Consider the following 17,051-nt stretch of genomic DNA (forward strand, 5'->3'; position numbering starts at 1 on the left):
CATCTTTTTAACTTAAAATTCCAAAATTTTCCATATCACCACCTCATCATTTTACACCACCACTCCCTTTTCACATCTAGATATGAGGTTATTGTTTTGCTTCGCCATAATAGCAACTGTTTTGTCTTGATGTGAGGCTCATTAAGGGCTTATTTTTATGATATGAACAGTCAATTTTATAGGACTCATCGAATACTTTATACATACAAAAAAATTATATTGATTCGATATTAATAACCTCGTGATCAAATTACAACTTTTTAATAGTATTTCTCAAAAGAAAAATAGATTATTATTTTTTATGATAAATGTGATTCGATCACATGGTTACCGATATCCAATCAATATAATTTTTAACTTGCATAAAATACTCGATGAATCTTACAAAACAAACAATTTAAATCATAAAAATAAGCCCGTCATGAGCCTCACATTAAGGCACAACGAATCAATAACCCCACTTCCCCTTTCACTCTATTTCGTATAGAGGGCCAATTGCAAAGTCTCTCTCTCTAGCTTGTGATGGTATAGTAACAAAACAATTCTTGGCGATAACGATAGTGAACAAGTGGTTGTTTGGTTTCTATGCTACTAATGGTTTTGTGGCACCGGTGGTGCTTGTTCTCCATAAGGGAGTGTTTTGTTGAAGGGGGTAAAAAGAACTTGGTAACTAAAAAAGTTGAGTCATTGACAAAGGTCATGGCAAGCCTATAGGGCATGGCCTGCAGTGGCAAAGCCAATTATGAGAAAGTTAGGGCTTAAGGTGGCTTTGATTGGCAATGCCCTGTACAATAGAAAGAACCATCACTACTAAAAAAAATACTTTTTGCGATCGTCAAAGGCTGTCGCAAATAATAAAAATACAGTCACAAAAAACCTTTTGCAACAGCCCATGCGACCGCAAATGGAGGACATGAATGTGGAAGTAACAAATACTTTTGCAACGGCAAAACAATAGTTGCAAATTATTTGCGACCACTTAAACTACTTATATTAGCTGCTATTTTGCCGTCGCAAAAAATAAAGAAAAAATACTAACAATTTTTTGGCAACCATCTTGTTACTGTCGCAAATAGTTTTCAATGACATTTATAAATAATACAATAATAGCTTTTAACAAATGAATTTTTTGTTGCCGCAAATAACTTTTTATTATAAACATCGTACATCATTTCTTACAAGCACAAGCACCTAACAAAATTCTTTAAAAAATCTAGATAATGTAACCAAATTTACATAATATGCCTTTCATAAGCCATGATACAAGCACGTGCCTCTACAAACTCATGTAACCATATTTACATAATATACCTTTCATATATGGAACTATTAAGTTTATAACTTGCATTAAGACCATAGGTAAAGCTATGTTTAAACCTTCTTCGGCATTGTTTGATTGTTTTATTCTTGAATTTTGATGCAATGATAGGCGAACTACAAACATACATTCTAATAAAAATCATCAATTTCATTCATCAACACTGACCTCTAATCATATCAATACATCAAAAATGAAAATTGATTAGAAAATTATACTTTTCGGTTCCATGAATACGAATTTGCTCGCGAAGTATATCATCCTCCTGCAAGTCAAGTAATCCATGCATGACAAACCAACCAGTCAAGTGATTAAGAGAACAAAACAGAGGACATAACGGAGAAGGAAGTGATCTCTTGAAAGCATGAAACTATGTGACGCTCTTTCTGCTTTGGAACTTCTTCATTATTATTACTCCTATTATTCTTCATATTCTGAATTGCTTCTTCGCTTTTTCTTTGACCACGTTCCTCACTCCTTTATTGGTGCCGTGCTCTTGCATGCTAAAGTGAGAGAGACTCTTTTGTTAGCTAAGTTATCTATGCCACATAGAAAAGTTACTGCCACATTTTGACTCTAATGGATCCGTCATTCATAGGACTGCCCATAGTAGTCATACTTGTGTAAATTCAAAGCATACCCTGGAAAAAATTCTCTATCAACAAAATATATAACAACAGATTAAAGGACGGAGGGCATAACATTTAGAGAATGCAACGTCAAAAGAAAGTAAATTATTGTTGTGACTTGCTTCCAGCAGGAGATTGGATTTTACTATTCGAGGATGCATAATACCTTAATAGGCATTGATTGAATTGCATGAATTAATGCACTTCTAGACTTCACCATCTAACTCAGTTAACAGAACTATAATAAAACATGTCAATAATGAGACTTTCATTTCTTGTTAATAAGGCACAACATTCATTCAAATTTTACATTTAATAATGCACCATTTGAGCAAACCCAAATCCATGGAAGCATATATTCAATCCCTTATATCATTGTTTTCTTTTTTCTCCATGAAAAATCTAGAAATCCCCTAGATATTGATTTGTGATTATGTATCAATTTTAAGCAGTAAACAACAATCCCAATCAAACAATCAAGACAAATCGACACAACGATTTTACGTGAAAAAACCACAATTGGACACCTCCAATTGTGATAAAAAAAATCACGGGCAACAGCCACAAAGCAATCTACTAAAAAGACATAAAGGAATTACACAGGTATACTCTCAATTACCTAGCGAATCCACGCCCGAATTGAACCAACCTTTATGTGCCTCTTCCAACCCCGTCTTCACCTCGAAATTTGCTTGACGATGAGCCACTCCGGAATCCACCAAAGCTTCAGGCTCGAATTCTTCAGAATCCACCGAAGAACAACTCTCTCTTTTGTATAGAATTAAACAAATAATCCTTTGATGTATACTCTTTAAACCATGAGTTGAATACTCAATCAAAACATCAAAGAAAACTAGCAAAATATCCCCAGATATAAACCCTAGAACCCAAGAAGAAGATCTGGAGAAGTCATCCTAGATTTGGACTGAAACACGTATTTATAGAAAAACTGTCCCGCGATCTCCTCTCGAGCATGAAAAGTTCCGCTCGAACGGGAAAAAACATATCGCAGTATTTTTACAGGCGATCAAACTGGAACCAAGGATTCTCCGCTTGAGCGGGGGAATGTCCGCTCGAGCAGACAGGCAACTTGGAATGCATTTTTACATTTTGCTTTGGGGGTGCTGCCCCTCGACCCCGCCGTAGCGCTGCCCCCTAGACCCCCGCGAGCTGACCGGGCAGCTCGATCCCCGTCATAATCAGCAAAGTGGCAATCTTGAAAGTATTAACATCACAAACTTCTCTACAAGGCACAATTCGGGTTGGATTCCCATCTAAACACTCAAAGCCTCACTGAAATAAAAAGTGCGAAAACAAATACAACTTAAAGGAGTTTTGTCAAACAGGGTTGCCAAGAATAAAAACCTAACACTTCATTTTGCTAAAACACCAACCATGGTACTAGAACTTATGATTTTACGATTCTAGTTGGGCCAAGCAATTCGAATCACATTAGGATCTTAAAATGTGTAGAATTTTAAAGCAACATCAATCCTAGTCAGAAAATCATATGGAATTGTTTAAATTGTTAATGCTTTAAGTGAAGCTTTCTTTAAAATATAAAAGGGTAAATTACAAATACATCCCTTAAGATTTGCTTAAAATACATATTGCCCCTGTGATTTGAAAAATTACAAATACCCCCTTATTAAAAAAATTTATTTAACAAAATTAATTAAAAAAATAAAATTCATAATTGTTCTCCTATACAATAATAAAATTACCTAAATTATTAATTGAAACATATTTTTAACATCATTAAAAACTGTTAATTAACTATATGATTTATTAATAAAATGGGTGATTTGTTATGAAATTAGAAACCTCAGGATGGAATGTAATTTTTAAAACCACAAGGGGCAATTCGTATTTTAATCAAACCTCAGGGGGTGTAATTGTAATTTATCCAAAATAAAATGGTATTGTTTTCACATACTATCATTACCTTTATTTTTGTCACAAGAACTACATTTTGCTAGGCTTCTATTTGAGAGTACGATCCCTGTCTTAGGTACTGATAAAAACTAAATGAATTCACTACTTTTTAAGGTGCATATATCAGAACTATTGGGCTATAAATGTTCTTCCATGCTAGAAGAGATAAGAGAAACCGGGTTACCTCTAATGTGATCAATAAGAGGAACAATCTTTAGGAAGAGGTCAGAAAAAAGGCTTTTAGGAGAGCCATGATTTTAAACAATCTATATCCTGCACAGAGATTGACATGTTGCAAAGCCAGCCTCTCTATCCAATATGCATCCTGCAAATTCAATGTTTTCCACATAGTGAATAAGAGAACAGCCTGGAATAGCAACTCAAAGTGTAAGAAGAAAAAATAAGTACCTCTTTACTGGAACCAGTTTAAGTACCATTTTGATATATAGAGGAGAAAAAAACAGTTTACACTAAATAATATCCAATAATGAGAAGGAAAACCAAACCAGAGTGAGAGGAAGATAATCGCATAAGACAACTATCATAAAAAAAAGAAAAAAGAAAAAAAAATGCAAATGTCTCATATTCGGCCTCTTTATGGCTATTTGACTCTTGCAAATTACAAATATGCAAATTCTCATCTTATTATATAGACTACCAGCAAAACATTAGGACACCAATTTTTATGTTTTCATGTGGAAGTATGTGGTAGGCAGCATTGGCAAAGAACTGAAACCTCACGCCACAACTGTCAATCCAACAAGGCAGGGAACTACTGATCACATCTCTTCCAAGTTCGAAGTGACCGTTTCCAAAACTATCAAGAAACACTTCATTTCATTTGAAGATTGATTCAACATGTACTGATGATAGCTATAACCATACAAGAACTAAAACACAGTTTTAATCGGAATTCATTCTTTTTTAAGTTGCTCTTACCCGAACCACTTAGCAAAAAATTCAAGTTTCCTAAAGAAAAAGATATTTTTTCTAATGCAGCCGCATAATAGAGAGATGTTTTGTTAGTTATTGATCAGCATAATAGCTACATATTATTGTACATACAAGAGTGGGCAATTGTTATCCTTCAACATGATAAGATACAAATGATTCTTAGGTTTCTTTTTAAATTCTACTAGATTCTTTGAGAATTAATTTCATATCACATAAATGGAGTAACATTACATCATATAATTTTCACTTACATCTCATGGTACAATCATGGAATACTAAAATGAAGACCTCAAAAACTAGAAGTTAGGTAGCTAAGCAAGAGGTGGCAACATTTCAGGATACCTCAGATCCAAGAAACCTCATTTATCAAACAAATGTTATAAAATTTATCATCCACCAAATTCCACCGACCCATAAAAGTTCCTAATCATATTCCATGTCACCAAACTTGACAAGAAAAAAAATATAAAATAAAAAGGAGACGGCATTCTCACTTCCCTTCTTTTCTTTTTATTTTTCTTTTTCTTTTTATTTTTCCTCTTTTTTTTGAAGTGTGGATAGAACATATAGGCCCCGTTTGTTTTGGGGGATAAGAGGGGGATTGGGATTAGGTTAACTGTGGGTCCCACTTAATACCCTGTTTGTTTACAGAGATGAGGGATGGATTGATAAGCCGAACGGCTTCATAAAGGCCTTGCAGAGGGGATTCACAGTCTGCCCCTGATGTTGGTATTCAAAGCTAGTCCGTTGGTATTAAGGAGTGTGATTACTTCTTTACCCATGTTGCCCTAGCCCTAACTCATCAAAGTAGCAGCAGCAAAAGGGAGAGGCAACAGAAGCTCTTCTTCTTCTTCAGATTTCCAATCTCGTACAGCAAGCTCTCTCCAAAAGCTCTTGTTCTTCAGATTTTCAATCTTGTTGGTGTTGCAGGTGAGAAAAGCTAATTAATTTATTAATCTTGTTGGTGTTTTAATCTTCAGATTTTCTGTTCTCAGTTTAATTAATTAATCTTGTTGGTGTTTGGTGTTTCAATCTTGTTCTCAGTTTAATTAATTAATTAATTTATTTCTTTTATTTAGTTCGATTTAGTTCATCGTTGCTTGGATCTAAACTTGCATTCATCTGTGGCTTTTCTATGCTCTGTATAATAGATCTAAACTTGCATGCTTGGGTATATGTCAGATTGGGTTTTGAGTTTTACGAACAATTTTGTAAAAGCAAAGGCAAAGAGGGCCAAATTAGATGCACAGGTGAGAGAGTATATGAGAGTTGTGTTTGTTTAGAAATGTCTTGATAAATATGACAGAAGGATCTGATATAAAACTCTCTTCCAAGAAAATTCACTTTCCTGCAATCAATCATTGCAAAAGGGAAATTTTGATAATTTGAAATGGCAACTGCTAGGTGGAAGAAATGGAGGGATGTGAATGATGTAATGGAATGACATATTTTTGAGCAACAATGCTAAGACCCCAAAAAATTTTATCTAAAAAAGTACTTAAAAAAATTAATAATTGGTCCAAATTCATTCTAAATGCAAATTCCACTACATAAGAGTTGATTCTAAACTATATCATTTTTATCAGTAAATTTTTAGTTAAGTTTACTGGTCCATATGTTCATTAATTTTTTTGTAGTTCAAAGCAACATAAGGTAAATACCTGAGGGATAGGGGAGCTTATCTGGTGTCCAAGGCTCCAAACCATTTTCACAATAAGTCTCCATCTGCTTCTTCAACAAATCCACATCCCTCAATTTCTTCCACCTAGCAGTTGTCATTGCTTCCTCCATAGTATGAACATAATATGGATGTCTAGATAAAGCAGAATTTTTTTAAAGAAAAGGGAACACAATACACCTATAAATTTGAAAACATGTCGAGAGCATTTTGAATACTCCAAAGAGGCAGTGAGCAATGACAAACCAAATATCCTATCAGCCTTTACGTAAAATGTATGACAGGTTGAAGCCTTTCTTTGCTGCCATTTTCTTACAAATAAGTGCATAAGTTGTCAGACTTATTACAACATTTGCTTTTTTATTTTTTATTCACTTTTTCATTATCACTCATTACTTGGTCCCCCTCATCAATTCCTTTTTTTACCCTTTCAACATCTCTTTGCTTAACAATAATGTTAGAAGTACAAAAATTAAACAAAATCATGAATAGACAAAATTTATAAAACTGTTTATCTAAATCATATCTATATTTTTTTATAGGTTTGATTAACGAGTGTCTTAAGGACATTAGTTAATAATATTGAAATTGATTGTACATTGAATGTTACACATATTTCCATACATTATATACAAATATTATAAGTTTCTTATCAAACTCACTCTACTATGGCTTTTTGGCCGTTACAATATGTTTTATCATATTAAACACTTTCTATTATCTATTATTTGTTATACTTTTTGTGCTAACTTTAGTCGCTTATTGTTTATTCATTTTTTGTAGATGAATAATAATTATGCCACTAAGAAAAGGAGAAAGGACCTTATAGAGGAATTTGTAGCCCTCCAACATGTTGTTTCATCCATTAATTATGCATGTGCTATGTATATAGTGATTTTACATGCTGCATTCAGGAAGAAAGAAATTAGGTTGCAACTACCTAGATCACTTCACCCCTATGGAAAACAAATTGACCATTTGAATAGATTGGTCAACGATAGTGACATAAATTGTCATGACCAACTTCGGATGAATAGGCGTACTTTCATGCTTTTATGTGGGTTGGTGCGAAGTGTTGGATTATCTGATTCAAAGTATGTCGTTTTAGAGGAGCAAGTAGCAATGTTTTTGAATGTGATTGCACATCACACTAAGAACCGCAAAATTAAATTTAATTTTATGCGGAGTGGTCAAACAGTTAGTAAGCACTACAATAATGTTCTGAAGGCTGTGTTGCGCCTCCATGGTCTCCTCCTTAAGAAGCCCGAACTGATAACTACTAATTGTACAGATGATAGGTGGAGTTGTTTTCAGGTACAATATTTTTACAATTTCGCTTAATTAGCATATTATATTTTTGTATTACCTATATTAATTTTATAATTTTTTTTTTTAGAATTGTCTTGGTGCTTTAGATGGAACCTATGTTAAGGTTCTTGCCCCTGCAATAGACAAACCAAGGTATAGAACAAGAAAGGGAGAAATTGCCACAAATGTATTGGGTGTGTGCTCCCAAGACATGCAATTCATATATGTCTTGCCTGGATGGGAAGGATCTGCTTCTGACTCTAGGGTACTTAGAGATGCTGTCAGTAGGCCCAATGGGTTAAAAGTCCCTACTGGTATGATAATTATATATTGTTCTAATTATGGGTACACTATATCTATATTAAACAATTCTTTTGTTATATACATAGTGAAACCATCTTACATAATTACAGGCCACTACTATCTCGTAGATGCGGGTTACACAAATGGGGAGGGTTTTCTTGCACCATATAGAGGACAACGTTACCATCTTTCCACATGGAGAGAAGGGGGTGCCCCAACAACTCCACAAGAGTTTTTTAACATGAGGCACTATTCTGCTCGTAACGTCATTGAGAGGTGTTTTGGACTACTTAAAATGAGGTGGGCAATATTGAGGACTTATTCTTACTTTCCAATCAAGACTCAATTTCGTATTATCACTGCATGTTGCCTTCTCCACAATCTCATACAACGTGAAATGCCTATGGATCTTGATGATGATGAGAACGAGGAAATGAATCCTCCTCCTCTAGCTACTGAATTAGGAGATGAAATGATTGATGTTGTTGAAGCATCTGATCAATGGAGTGAATGGAGAACTGCCTTGGCAATCCAAATGTTTAATGAACGGCAAGCAAGCAGAGGTCAATAAATTAGTATTGTATGATGTTTTTTATGTAATAGTGAGAGTTTATTATGCCATGTAATTCGAACGTTATTTGTTTAGTTTTTGTGTGGTATTTGTAACAAATGTTGTGTAAGTTGATTTGTTATTTATGATTGACATGTGTGTTATGATTTAAACTTATGATATACATATATATAGGTATGGATGACACAGGTACCACTAGTTCTCGTAAGAAGGGGAAACCTCGAAGGTTTTGGAATCACCGTGAGGAAGTATTCCTCATTACAACCATGAAGGATGTAATAGCAAGTAATCCCAGGTGGAAGCTTGATAATAATCAGTTTAGGGCAGGCTTCTACAATGAATGTGAGAAGAAGATCTTAAGTGACTTTCCTGGAACTGATCTTCGAGCCAGTCCCCACATCGACTCGAAGATTAAATTTTGGAGGAAACAATATAATGCTTTGCAAGATGTGTTAAACATGAGTGGTTTTGGTTGGAATGATGAACAAAAGATGGTGCTTGTTGATAGTGACGACATATGGCAGAACTATGTCCGGGTAAATCTCATTTTTATGTTGTTTATTTGTATGTGTATGTACTTATAAATCAATTTGTTCTTTTTTAATAATAACATAATCACTTGTGTAGAGGGTGCCAGAGGCAAAAGGGATGCGAAATAGGCCATTCCCATTCTATGAAGATTGGCTTATTCTATTTGGGAAGGATAGGGCGACTGGTGAACTGGCTGAGGATCCTGCTGATGCAGTTGCAGCCATGGAAAAAGAGGATGCCAATGCAACTACAGAAGAAGGAGAACAGTCTCCTGTTGAACAGTTTAGTATGAACATGGGTGATACGGATAGCAACATTCTGATTTATGTTATAATGCCATCTAACCACATGATTTTTTGCATTTTTCCATAGCAACATTCTAATATTTAAAACATATATACGTATAGGAATAAAAGAAAGAGAGAAGAAATACATATAGGGGTTCTCTCATCATTTATATTGCTAATATATTTAAATCATTAGTTTAGTTTTTCCAAGAGAAAGAAATGCAGTATGTGCCATTTTTGTTGCCACAGAAATACAAAAAGGAGCGATATCAATTTGGAGAATTTCAGCCTAACTATAAATTAGAATAATAATAATAATTGTCAGACTAGAGAATTTGCATACCTATATGCAGAACTCCATTGTGATAAACCTTTTCAAAAAAATAATGCCTCCAATTAGTCCACATTTTGCACCCAAAAACAAAGAAAAAGAAAAAGAAAAAAGAAAGAGAAAATAATTTTAAACAAAACAAAGCTAACAAGGCTATAGAGCTTATACAAGTAGCACAAATGAGATGGCTCAACTAGAAATCATAGTCAACTTATTAGAGGGAAGAGTGAAACAGAGAGCCACTATCTAGTAATGCATAACAAGTCAATATGAATGAAATACGTGTCCCCTCACAAAATTAACAAAACTTAAGAACCACACACACTTAGGCAGGCAGAATCCTCCCAAATTTGCTAGGCATCATTTCAATATTCCATTGTTAGGCCAAATGATTGAATAAAATGATCCAATGCCATTTTACAATGCTATACATCAAGGAGGTAGTAGATGATTTCATGCTATAATTGAAAACACAAATTCACGCACCCCATGAAAAACCGTAAAGCCATAACTAAGAGCTCACTTCTTGTGTAGCTTTATCATAGACCTCGTAATACAATTTGCCAGATTCAGCAGACTTCGATTCTCCATTGTCATTCTAATAATTCAAAAAAATAAAATAAAATAAAACACAAAGCATTGCCCCAAACATATGTAACAAAACCCCGATTTTTTGGCCTAAACTGGATTTCTCTTACCAATACCAGAAACCAATTTGAATTTGAATACTAAACGCACATACTTCTAAAAGGAAATCGTATCTGCATCAAATAATGACACTCCTTGGACACTCGTAGATCCGTATCGAATTCTTCCTAAACTCATTCATAATTTGAAATTAATTTTATTTACTTTTGAGAAATATCAGACGGTCGGGCCTGGTGTAACGGTAAAGCTACCCCTTGGTGACCTAGTGGTCATGGATTCAAGCCGAGGAAACAACCTCTCCGCTTGCAGGGGTTAGACTGCATACATCAACCCTTTCCCAAATCCCGCTTAGCAGGAAAAGTAAACCCGGTGGTTTTTGAAGAAAATGCAGCTAAACTAATACCATAAAAATTCAAAACATGATTGTTACAATGCCACAACAGATCTCATCACACCATCTTGTTTTTTTCTTCTGGCATTCAAACACATCCATAGCACAATATCTACAACAAGAAGTGGATGATCTGAGAGAAGTCAACCATTTTTCTTCTAAAAAACATTACTCTCAGTTAATGACTTCATTTCTTTCCTAACACACTATCTGAGAATTTTAGATACATGCTTACCAACTCATGAACAATACTGTAAGTTGGAACCTGAATCAATGTAACATCCATTTCATCTTTAACTTTCAAAACAGGGCTGAAGGTCTGCAGATTGCCATTATTTATCAAATCTAGACACCTCAGTTCCAGACACCACAAAATTTCAGAAATGTTAACTTCTTTAAGTTAATGCTATTTTTTTACATAAAAATAAATAAATACAAATTCTCATCACCACCTTATTTTCAACACTAATCATAATTGAAAACTACTAGCTCCTCAATGGCTTGTGAAAGGACTACACATCTGCTGAGCAGATTCAAAAAATGGAATTTTACCATGAACTTGTAAAGTAATGAGAATATGATATCCAAATATCAAGATAACAGCACAACACCACTAAATGTGCCCATTTGGCTCATAGCCAAAAGTCACAGTATCCAGGGCTCAGGTCTGTTCACACAAGAATCCCAATCCCTGAATTCCAATAATGATTTCTAGGGTTTGTAATAGAGCATATCAACTGCACAAATCATTTTCATTGAGGTATAAGTTCCAAAGTGCATAATTTTTTTTTTTTCCAAAGATGGGATTGAGTTCGAGTATAAGACCAATTAGCATATGCAAAAGTAACGAATAACAATTGAAAGAATGTTCTCTCTTCATATATGGATTTGGTAATGGTTGTGATGATAGATCAAAAACTTTATGACAGAGATCCACAATCCTTTTCCAGTGGAAAAACGGGGTGCCCCCTCCCCTGTCCTCCCTATATCCTTCCTACTGCTCTTAAGTAATGTAGAAAGCCTGTAGGACAAGATATGAAAACCTCTCAAATCTTCAATAATAGGAACGGGAAACTATGAAGCAAAGTCCCACATTGCTTGGCCTTGTTTGGGAAACTGGAGTTTTAGCCAAAAAGTCAAAAAAACACTACAAAAAGTCAACCCATTCTCTCTACTTTTTTCGTAAAAGGTCAAAAAAGCCACTAAAAAAGCCAATTCCCAAACCAAACAAAAGTAATGTTAAATATATAAGCGTGAGGACACCCCCACTTCAACAGCTAACTTTTGGGGTTGAGTTCTACCCAAGGCTGCATAACAACATACAGTCAATATCATCATTGTGGGACACCCTACTTAATTTTCATCTAGATAGCACAAACACAATGTGTCTAAAGTTCAGAAGTAGTTTTACTGTTCTAGTAAAATAGAATTCAAAAAACCTACTCTCGTTGAGAAGGATAATGACAATGACGATCAAGTCCATAATCAGCTAGACCAAAGCATGTATCTAGAACCAGACAAATTCCTCAAAGTTCTCTTTCCATCAGATTTTCTCATACAACACAATCACATTGTTCATTTGGTGCTTGTGATGGAAAAATCCATATATTCTTGCATGCAAAATGCACTGGTGGACAGCCAATAAGTTAACACCCATCAGTTTATAAACATATCAATACAATTGATATGATCATTAGGTAACATTAGTGAGCAAATCAAAAAAACCCAAGACCAAGAATGACGCAATGGAATACACACGATAATTACATATTGTTCTAGTAGATGTAGGGGGTCTTGAATCCATAAGAAATATGAAACCTTAAATCCACAAGGAAGACAAAAACTTATTGATCAAAAGTTATAATTTTGCTCAAGACTTACATATGTATTTACAATAACCTAAGACTTGGTGTTCAAGTAATTTTGGACACCAAAAAATCTAAAAATTAGAAGACAATCAACTAGTTTAATTCTTGCAAAGCAAATAACCTAAAATTAGGAAAATAAAATCAAACCAAATTAAAAAACCTAATAATTCTGGAATATTCTATACTAAAATTATAAGCTTCGTAATAAAATACTATATCAAAAATATTTAAAATACAGAAACTTTTAAAATCTTGTCTTGCATCAGTAGTACCAAAATCACTAAAACCTCTCTCTGTCACACACACACACACACACTCTCTATCACAGGAGTTTATAAACATATTGATGCAATTGGCATGATCAATTAAACATATTTGTTCAGTAACATTACTGAACAAATAGAAAAGACCTAAAAAGTGTACCAAATTCAATCAAACCTCCTCACATACACACACATACTATCAGGGGATTTTGAAACCTTGTCATTTATTCTGTGTTTGATGGAACCAAAAAGAGCATAGGAAGACAGACAAATAGCTGGTATCAGATTAGATGACAGTGGTAACAGCAAAATTGAGATGGAAATAGTAATCAACGCATGAGAAATATCAATCTGACCAAATCACCGACAAGTTTTCATTTGTATCATTTGCTCTAATCTGCAAAAGAATTTTCTACTGATCATGACCCAAAGCCAATAGGCTTTCAGAAAAATCAAATCCCCCATCTCAGTCTTACCATTTTCAAATCTGAGCCTCCAATTTTTAAATCTGGGCACACTTTTCCTCAATTGTTGGGTCACAAGGCTTGGTTTGGTTTAGCTTCCATTGTTCAACCTTCCTTGTGAGATCTGCATAACAACAATTTTATCCTTTGACGCTCTTCGAATTGGGGGATTTGAAGTCACAAGTTGGGTGACTACTCAAATTTCGTACCAAAAGGGAAAACAAGCACTCATTCTCCAAACTGCATCAGGATCACATCAACAATGAAGTCATGGATTCTTCTAAGAGGCCCCAACTACCGTGAACTTTGATCCCAGTTCCTGCTTGGTCAAAATTCATTTGTATAATTTGCTCTGATCTTCAAAGGTGATTCCTACTGATCATGGACCAAAGCCAATAGGCTCTCAGAAAAATCAAATTCCCCATCTCAGAGTCTCAACATTTTCAAATCTAGGCCTCCAATTTTCAAATCTGAGCGTACTTTTCCTCAATTGATTGGGTTACAAGGCTTGGTTTTGTTTAGCCTCCATTGTTCAACCTCTTCCTTGTGATATCTTCTTAACAACAATTCCATCCTGTGAAGCACTTAAACAGTAGGCTTTAAAGTCACAAATTGGGTGACCAATCAAATTTCTATTCCAAAGGGAGAAGAAGCAATAACACTCCAAACTGCATTCAGGAGCTTCAACATTCGCAGAATGTTATCATCCCATCAATGTCAAATGGAAGCATTTTGTGAACAATATAAATCTGGACAGCCTCAACAACCATATGAATGTTTTTGAATGGTGAATCATTTTACAATCACACAAAGGACGTGAGTTAAGCAATATTTTATAGTTGCTTAGCCAAAATGTGATTTACAATCTGAACTGACGAGGAAGCCGGCCACATTTGCTCTGCGATCTCAAAATTTCTTTTGCAAAACCTTGATTACCAGTAAGCAAAAGCCCATTCAAGACACGATTAAAAGTGAACTTCCGAGGCAGAAACCCTCTATTAACCATCTCTATCAGCAACTTCCCAGCCACCAACAAATCATCCGATTTCTTCCTGACAAACATCGCGCTTATCAAAATATTATACGTATCTAAATTGGGCAAACAATCCCCACTTCCCATTTTCTCAAACACTTCTAAACCCTTGTCAATTTCTCCAGCTTCACAATAATAACGAATCACAAGATTGTAAGTCTGAACATTTGGCTCACACTCATCATTTTTCATTCTATGCACATATTTCATAGCCATATCCATTTTCCCCGCATGACACAATCCTCTAATCACCACATTATAAGTCGTCGAGTTAGGCACATAACCCTTCCTTAACATCTCCTCAAAAACCACAATTGCATTTTCTACACTATCTTTCTTACACAAAACCTGAATTAATGCATTATGCGTTGCCACCGAAGGAAGGACACCTTTGCCAATCATTTCATTGAACACCTTTCGAGCCTTTTTTACCTCACCCACAACACCAAACCCATGAACCACAGTAGTATAAGTAACAACATCAATCTCGCATTTTCTATTCTTCATCTCCAAGAAAAACTCCCAAGCTTCCTTAATTTGACCTGCCCTAAAAAACCCTTTAAGCAATATATTATACGTAATCAGACTCGGATTCAATCCTCGCTCCACCATCTCCTTCAAAACCTCCAACGCCTTGGGCGTTCGCTTAATTAAACAAAACCCATTTGCAATTATGTTATAACTAACAGTATCAGCCCTAAATCTACCCCTAAAAATCTTCAAAAGCGAATAAGCCTTTTCGACACGCTTAGATTTGCAGAGAACATCAAGAATAGTATTGAAAGAATTCAAATCCTGAGGACAACCATGATGGTGCATTGACAAGAAAATTTTAACAGCTCGATCGGGTTTGCCAGAGGCCACGTACCTTTCGGTGATGATTGCGAAGGTTTTGGGGGTGGGTCCGAGGCGGCGAGTCTGCATGGAAGCGACGAGGGTCCAGAGGGTCTTGTAGTCGCGCAATCGGGCGGCGATGTCGACGGCGTGGTCGAAGGCGGCGGAGGAGTGGGTGTAGGAGTGGTGGCGATCGAGGGTTTTGAAGAATTGGAGAGCTTTGGGACCATGGTTCCAGAGGCGTTTGAGGACTCTGGTGACCAATTCGGGTGTCCATTGAACTGGGTGGTTTTGTAGGGCTGTGGTTAGGGTTTGTGGGTCGGATTTGAGGACTAGGTTGGCAATGGAGGTTTCGTCTTGTGGTTGTGGTGGTGGAGTGGTGGTGGTGGTGGTGAGGTTGTGAGGAAGGAGATTGAGATATGGAAGAAGAGTGGTGTGGTTGTTTCTGGGAATTTGATTGGAAAGAGCGAACATTTTCGGAGTCAAATTTCAAGCTTTTGCTCGTTTTCCAGCACTTGGATCCATGCAAGTTTTGAGCTTGTGCTTATTACAGTTTAAACTCGAAAGATTGTTGAGGAGGAGCTCAGAATTTTGAAGGCAGTTTTGCTGACGGAGAAATTTACAATGTGCATGTGCACCTTAGAAGTTAGAAGTTAAGGAATGATAATGTAATAATATTTTGTGATTTTTGTTATCTCATTTTAAGATTTTATTATGATATTTTTTTAGTAAAAGAAGGTTATAATTTTTATAGTAAAAAAATTATTTATATTTAAATTATGAAATTTTGTAAAAAAATTATAAAAGATATATTATATATATTTTTTTGAAAATATATATTGTAATTTCTCTATTTGTTAACGGTATTATCACTGACAAGTTATTGGTGGGTTTTGGCACCGTCATGTGGGTCTAAATGGTAGTGCAGTGAGTGAAGTGGTGACATTCACGAATTTCTAATTAGTGATTAATAAATATGATGGTGAATTATGATTAGTGTAGGGTATGATTATGTGATTTTTAAGGTTGATCAATAAATTTTTTTTTTTTGTTATCAACGGAATTTTAGATAAATTACACTTTTATCTCTTCAAGTATGCTTATTTCTCATTTTGCTTCCTTTTAAACTATTCGTTTATAACTTTACTACAATTTTCATGTTATATTTTTGTGACAAGTACTGCAACATGGGCAACTCATTCCTTCTCTTTTCTTTTCTTTTTCTTTTTTTTTAATAATTGAATTTTGGAGTCTATTTGAGTGCAACTCAATTAATTTTTGAGTCTTTTTTATTTTTTGTAATCTGATATTCAGGCCACCTCAACTAATTTCTAAGTTTTGAAGTTAATGACTGGTATGTCTCAAGTCTTAGACCCAACTCTATACCTTTCAGATTATTTATTTTAGTTTCGGTGTCCCAAGTGTAATGTGATGTATTAGTGGTTGACGATTTAAACTTGTGTAATCTTCTTGACGTTTTTCCAAATGAGAATTTTCGATTTTTGAGCGTAAAGATGAATCGGTAGAATGTGGAATGCCTTATAAAAGTTTTTGATCATCAGGTGGTGTGACACTCCAAATATTGAATTAATATAACAAGAACAAAAGTAAAACAAAATATTGAATTTTATAAATGAATATGATAAGCATGTGTTTTAATTTAGGATAAATATAGAATTAAGCAAAGTTGTAAATAAGCTCAACA

At 34.9% G+C, this 17,051-nt stretch overlaps 2 protein-coding genes across 5 annotated transcripts; one reads left to right on the forward strand and one right to left on the reverse strand.

The window, feature by feature from the left end:
* Positions 1–1,143: 1,143 nt before the first annotated feature.
* Positions 1,144–15,998, reverse strand: OTP43 (Pentatricopeptide repeat (PPR) superfamily protein). Of its 4 annotated transcripts, none has more exons than XM_082907794.1 (3): positions 13,492–15,998; positions 4,067–4,207; positions 1,144–1,821 (listed from the first exon to the last, which is right to left on the reverse strand). In XM_082907794.1, the coding sequence occupies exon 1, from the start codon at positions 15,818–15,820 to the stop codon at positions 14,339–14,341; it is 1,482 nt and encodes a 493-aa protein (XP_082763920.1). In that variant the 5' UTR covers positions 15,821–15,998; the 3' UTR covers positions 1,144–1,821; positions 4,067–4,207; positions 13,492–14,338. The 4 variants fall into 4 exon arrangements, with proteins under 4 accessions (XP_082763920.1, XP_082763919.1, XP_082763918.1 ...); XM_082907793.1 differs by having other exon boundaries at positions 1,144–1,959; XM_082907792.1 differs by having other exon boundaries at positions 1,144–3,190.
* Positions 8,873–9,599, forward strand: LOC145813159 (uncharacterized). Its single transcript, XM_082908432.1, has 2 exons — positions 8,873–9,232; positions 9,324–9,599. Exons 1-2 carry the CDS (start codon positions 8,873–8,875, stop codon positions 9,597–9,599), a joined length of 636 nt encoding a protein of 211 aa, XP_082764558.1.
* Positions 15,999–17,051: the final 1,053 nt, after the last annotated feature.

Source organism: Camellia sinensis, chromosome 15 (genome assembly GCF_055761805.1).
Source record: "Camellia sinensis isolate YWXY chromosome 15, ASM5576180v1, whole genome shotgun sequence".
Taxonomy (NCBI): domain Eukaryota; kingdom Viridiplantae; phylum Streptophyta; class Magnoliopsida; order Ericales; family Theaceae; genus Camellia; species Camellia sinensis.

Bases quoted from the DNA above. Each gene is read 5' to 3' on its own strand.
- LOC145813159 (XM_082908432.1), top strand. From the start codon at position 8,873: ATGGATGACACAGGTACCACTAGTTCTCGTAAGAAGGGGAAACCTCGA. The intron at 9,233-9,323 runs GTAAATCTCATT...TCACTTGTGTAG, and splicing joins TATGGCAGAACTATGTCCGG to AGGGTGCCAGAGGCAAAAGG.
- OTP43 (XM_082907794.1), bottom strand. From the start codon at position 15,820: ATGTTCGCTCTTTCCAATCAAATTCCCAGAAACAACCACACCACTCTT.